This window comes from Cynara cardunculus, assembly GCF_001531365.2.
Source record: "Cynara cardunculus var. scolymus isolate 2C chromosome LG 15, CcrdV1, whole genome shotgun sequence".
Taxonomy (NCBI): domain Eukaryota; kingdom Viridiplantae; phylum Streptophyta; class Magnoliopsida; order Asterales; family Asteraceae; genus Cynara; species Cynara cardunculus.
The window spans coordinates 7,087,007-7,093,264 of NC_037542.1; the positions used below are offsets into that span (position 1 = coordinate 7,087,007).

Consider the following 6,258-nt stretch of genomic DNA (forward strand, 5'->3'; position numbering starts at 1 on the left):
GATATAATAGGAAAGTATTTAAAAAGTTGAAGGGTTAAAATTAAAAATATTAAAGGGTTAAAATTGAAAAATAAAATAAATAAATTTTAATTATTGTATTATTTCATATAGGTGGGGGTATAGAAAGAATAGGGTGAAAGAAGTAGCAGGGGGTGGCGTTAGAATACCCCTATAAATAAAACAAGTTTGACATGTCTCTACATACATATATATATATATATATATATATAACAAGTTTGACATGTCTCTACAGCTGGCGCAATTCCAATATTCTAATACTTCTTTTAAGTTTGAAATCTCTATTTCAAGAAAATAAAAGAACTAATCAATAAAGGTGGTGTCCGATTAGTTTGAGTTTGGGTTCAGTCAGAAGTATCTGAAGATCTCATGTTCGAATCAAATGAGGAATAAAAATTCTCTTGTGGTTACAGAGATTCAAATACGGTGACTTCGGACTACACGTAAAACGGATGGTTGTCATAGGATTAGTCGACTTGCATAACGAGTTGGATATCCAGATTAATAAAAAAAAATAGAAGTTAGTTGAGAGCTTCTATTAATTCTTAAATTGTTTACTTTTATTCAAAATTATTTAATAATATATTTTTTTCAAATGAAGATTTTTCAAACAACCGTCACAAGTTCCTTGAATTGCAAGGAAAAATAGATATTTCAAGTTTAGGCTAATTCTACCTTTTTATATTGTTATATATATATATATATATATATATATATATATATATATATATTTGTTTAATGGTTTTTTCATTATAGACATCAACAGTAAAACTTATTTTTTACATTTTCAATACATGAATCGATCTGATTATGATATTATAATACAAATAGCAATCCCCATATTTTGTTGTCGGATAATTCAATTCAATATTACTACCTCAACACAAAAAAAAAATTACTCTCTCCGTTCCAAAATAAATGTTCACAATCTTATTTATATTTGTCCTAAAATAAATGTCCACTTTTAAAAATAATGGCCAAATTCTCAAATTTATACTTAATTAATATACAAATATTTAAGGGTTGTGAAGAGAGATAAATTAAATAAGGGTATAGAAATTAAAAAGTACAATAACCACGCATGCCTAAAATTGTGTGTCATTTTATTTTTGTACATTTATTTTAGGATATAGGAAGTATCTTTTGAAACGAGTATAGGATACCTCTATATTTTATAGTAAATTATTTAATTCAATTTATGATAATAATTTCAAAGACTCAATCTCAAACACTAATCGGATAAGCATCTAAACAACAAAAGCACCATTCTCATTTACTTTATCGGGTAACAAACTCTGCCACTAAAATTCATTGTTGGCAAGTTTATTTTATCCAGTAAATACTTACCAGACAAAAGAAAGCTACAGACAATCATTTTTTTTTTGAAGTATATAATAAATTTATATACAACAAATGTAATAAATAAACTCACACACTCTCCTCACCTTTGGTGAGGTTTAAACCATAAACCTTCTAGAAGACTAAACATTACGATACCGCTAGACCAAAGACTTTTTATTGTTGACAATCATTCTTATGGCCAAGAACGTCACCTAATAAATAATTGAGAATTATGACTATTGTTGATAATTTCTTAGGAGTTGTTTATCAAAACCATACTCGATAAACGTCAACATCATAATTTATTTTATTGGGTAAGATTGTAGTTAATTAAAACAGCATCGCGTAAGAATCGTCATCATCACTTATCGAATAACCCTTTCAATCGTTATCATCGTTCTTACCGAATAAGATTCTCTCTCCTTACCATGTTCAAATCGAACGATAAACACTCGTTAGATGAACGTTTAGCATACGATCGTGTAGACATTTGGTTTGCCAAATATAAAACACTTGATCCTGTCGTCGTGGGTTGGTTGGAAAGAGATGGGAGTTAATTGCAATCCGATATAATATTACAGTGTCTATTCCGGTCAACGCGCCTTGTTGACCACAAACACACCTAACAAAAACCTATATTTTTTGAAACGATCTAACCATCTCACCATTCAAACACCATTCTTTCTCTCTTTCTTTCTTGTTTTATATTCATCCATGGACTCCTCCACTTAGCAAACAGCATGACCAAATCCAAGAACTTCTTTCGCAGCATCATCAAACCCTTCACTTTCACTTCGAATCAAGGTATTTCCCCCTTTTCAATCTTTCCATTTTACACATGGGTTCTTCATCTTGATGCTCTGTTTTTCACAATTTTTCTGCGTTTTCTTTGTGGGTTTTTCGAATTGATGAACAGAATCCCAGCAAGAAGATTTGGGAGCGATTACTGCTCAAGATCAGAAGGTTTTCAGTTTTCAAACCCTAGTTTCTGCAACCAGGAATTTCCATCCTGATAATAAGCTTGGTCAAGGGGGTTTTGGCCCTGTTTTCAAGGTCTCAATCTCTTTCTGTACCCTCCTTCGATTTCTTTTGTTTCACCATTCATAATTTGCAAACGGGATTTTGCAGAAAAGGGTGAATTGCAATCACCAACTTTGTTCTGTTTTCTAATTTTGGTGAAATTATACGAAAAAGTGGAATTTTGCAAAAGGTTCTGTTTAGGGTAATCCGTTATTGTCATTTGATTGGGATCAAGAATGCAATTAAGTTTTTCATTGGTGATTTGCAGACATTAGAGATCGAACTAGAATTTAGGGGAAAGTTGGTGGTCATTAATTTGCATTTAATGCAAGATATGAGTGCAAAAACCTTTGACACTTGTGTTCCAAAAACTATTCATTGTGAAGAATAGCTATTCACATATGAAGCGTTGCAATGCCATTTTGTTGCCAAATGGTCAACATATTTGTGACAAATTGTAGAAACAAGTTCCAGATGTTGTGTTTCTTGGCTGTTTTGTGCTAACTTGAGTGCTTTTTTGGCCTTTTTTTATGTAAAATTGTAGTTTAGAAACAAAAGGCAAGTGATCATGTTAGAAATGCAGATCAATTAGACGCCGATAAGTTCAAATTGGTTGATAACAAGAGGAGTGATTAGCATTTTGAATCAATTGTAAGCCAAATTCCGTTGCTAAATGAATCATGTACAAGTGAAAACGAAGAACATAACGCTCCAATTGCAAGTTTATTTTTCGCTATTTTCTGCTAACTCGAGTGTTCTTTTTACATTCTTGCAAGTATGATGATTCAAAACGGTAATCAACAAGAAAAGATTTGTTGAAAACAAAGAACTCCAAGTTTTGTTATGACTTCATGATATTATCGTACAAAATCGGGACTTTTTCCTGGGACTTTGATGGAGATAGACCTCTGTTTATCGAAGTGAATTTGGTGTTTGTAGGGGAAGTTGGAGAACGGGGAGGAGATTGCTGTGAAGCAGTTGTCACGCACCTCAAATCAGGGGAAAAAGGAGTTTGTAAACGAGGCAAGATTATTGGCACGTGTACAACACCGTAACGTTGTGAGCTTATTAGGGTATTGTGTGTCCCCGGAGAAGCTCTTGGTATACGAATACGTACCTAATGAGAGTTTAGACAAGCTTCTTTTCAGTAAGCTTTCTTTTTTCCTTTTGCTGTTATGAATTAGTTTCATGATCAACTATAGGCTAAGCTTTTCATGTTATACTTAGAAAGTCTTTTTGCTAAAAAGCAAGGGAAATCCCCTTGTGGCCACGGAGGTTCAAATGCGGTGACTCCGGGCTATCTGCAAAGCAGGTGGTCTCCCTGAGATTAGTCGGCTCGCATAGCGGGTTGGATATCCAGGTTAATCAAAAAAATTACTTCATTTCCAACCCTTATTAAGTTGAGAAGCCATGGTGCACCACGTTCGCCTTTTAGGCTATGTTTAGCAAACTAGTTGTTGGTTGATAAACTAGCTATTAGCCGATAAACAAGCCATGTGTTGGTTAAAACTAGCTGATAAGCTAGATAACAATGTAAAATTGATCTACAAAAGAAAATATAAAAGGGCATAATTGGAAAAAGAAAGTGAAAAAAGCCCCAATAAGCCATGTGAAGTATTTTCAGAAAAACTAGCTTATGTATTACAAAATGGAGCTTTTTCAATAAGGTCCATATAAAGCTCGGATTTTGAGTCCCATACCTTCAAACTCCTATGTTCTTGTTTTCTTCTACATGTTAATAGAACCTAGAAAGGTTAATGGTTCGACTTATTGGTGACGAATGTGATTTTGTTGACATAGAATCCGAGAATCGTAATGTTTTGGATTGGAAGCGTAGATACGACATAATTACCGGCGTCGCACGAGGCTTGCTTTACCTTCATGAGGACGCACACGATTGTATCATTCATAGAGATATAAAAGCTAGTAACATTCTATTAGATGAAAAATGGGTACCTAAGATTGCCGATTTTGGCATGGCCAAGCTTTACCCTGAAGATCAAACTCACATCAACACTCGTGTAGCGGGTACCAAGTAAGTTTTCGTTCTATTTAATCATCGTTAGCCATTGCACCGACCATTTAAATGAATTCCATACTCTTAGAAATATGCGTTTTATGCCTGTTTGGATTGAACATGTATGATGTAGGAATTCTTTGAATCTTGTATACGTTCCACCCTGCTGGATAGGACAAAATAAAAACTTCTTGTCCTACATTTGGTGAGATATTAGACCAGGATAGGACAGGACTAAGCGGTCCCACCAAAATAGTTGGAATTTGGAACAAATATCAGTAGATGAGGCAAGATTGGTAAATTACTAAACTACCCATGTCAAATTAAAACCGTAAAACCTTGCACGATTCTTTCGATTGCCCAGTCTTGTCTCGTCCCGTCCCATCCAGTTGTCAAATTTACGCAATTCATGACCATTTCTTACGGTTCAAAATGCTAATCGCCTATATCTTATGTATATGAACGTATGATGAATTGTATCGTGCCTGATGCACGTTTTCCGATCTTGATACAGTGGATACATGGCACCCGAGTACGTAATGCACGGTAAGCTATCTATCAAGGCAGACGTATATAGCTTTGGTGTGGTGGTTTTGGAGCTCATCAGCGGTCAAAAAAACTATACTTTTAACCTCGATCCCGAGTGCCAAAATCTTTTGGATTGGGTAAGAACTAAGAACTTTATCAATTTGTGGATCGACCTTCATTTATCCCGATCGCAAGAATAAAAATCCACAAAACTCGAAATGAATTCAAGATCAACTGTATTTCTTACAGGCATACAAGATGTACAAGAAGGGAAAAGGGCTTGAAATTTTGGAGTCAATATTGGCCTCTTCAGCTGACCCTGATCAAGTTGCTACTTGCATAAAGCTTGGATTGTTATGCACCCAATTTGACCACCATTTACGACCCACGATGAGCCGTGCTGCGCTGATGCTAACCAGGAAGCCGGGCACTCTCGAAGAACCGACTCGACCAGGGTACCTGGGCTCGAGACAGAGAAGGGCTCACGGGATCATGACATCTTCTACAGACGGAATGTCGAATTCTCAAACCAGGTCCCACTCCAACTACTCCACCAGCTCCACCACTACCACCGCGATGGCCGCCAGTAATCGGGGTTTATCTGCTCGTGCAAGTTCTGATCGTCATCATAGGCATCGTGGATCGACTTCTAGGAGCGCGGTATCGGATCCTTATGGTAAAAGACCAATGCAAGAATAGATGGTTCATGTAGGAGATTTGTTTTGTACAAAAATTTGTAGCGTAGATTTCGGGAGATGGGTGTAAAGTAACAAGGTCTAATTGTTATTGGTATATAAATCCGAGGCCTATTTTTGACTTATTAAATATTTAAAATATCTTATTGATAAGAAAATTAAATTAAACCACAAGGGTATTGGCTGATTGGTTTGAGTTAGGCTCTAAATGTTAAAAGTATTTGGAGGTCTCTGGTTCAAATCCAAGGAAGAATAAAAATTTTCTTGTGGACATGGGTGATGCCTGATTGGTTTAAGCTTCTTGTTTTTTTTCAAACCATGTATGCCTCAAACAACAAAACACTACACCATAAATGCAATCTAGTGTTGTGCTTAATGTAGGGCTGCATACGAATTGAGTTGGCCGGGTTGAGGCATTTGAATAACTCAATAAAAGTACAGTCCAACCAAACCCAAACAGTGCGGGTTGGGTTGGATTGGTCGGGTTGAAACTTTGGTACATCATTTTAAAATCTAGCTAAGCGAGGGTTTAAATGAAGTAAAAATTACATAAGGTAGCGTTTGGTACGCAGACATAATTGGACAGGACTGAACAGGACAAGAGGGTAGGACTGAACAGGACTGGACTGAACATAACAG

General features: G+C 35.6%; 1 protein-coding gene across 1 annotated transcript; it reads left to right on the top strand.

Annotated features, from left to right (window-relative positions):
* The first annotated feature begins 2,045 nt into the window (after positions 1–2,045).
* On the top strand, positions 2,046–5,734 carry LOC112527991 (putative receptor-like protein kinase At4g00960). Its single transcript, XM_025138870.1, has 6 exons — positions 2,046–2,163; positions 2,276–2,412; positions 3,319–3,526; positions 4,180–4,414; positions 4,911–5,061; positions 5,174–5,734. Exons 1-6 carry the CDS (start codon positions 2,100–2,102, stop codon positions 5,621–5,623), a joined length of 1,245 nt encoding a protein of 414 aa, XP_024994638.1. The 5' UTR covers positions 2,046–2,099; the 3' UTR covers positions 5,624–5,734.
* Positions 5,735–6,258: the final 524 nt, after the last annotated feature.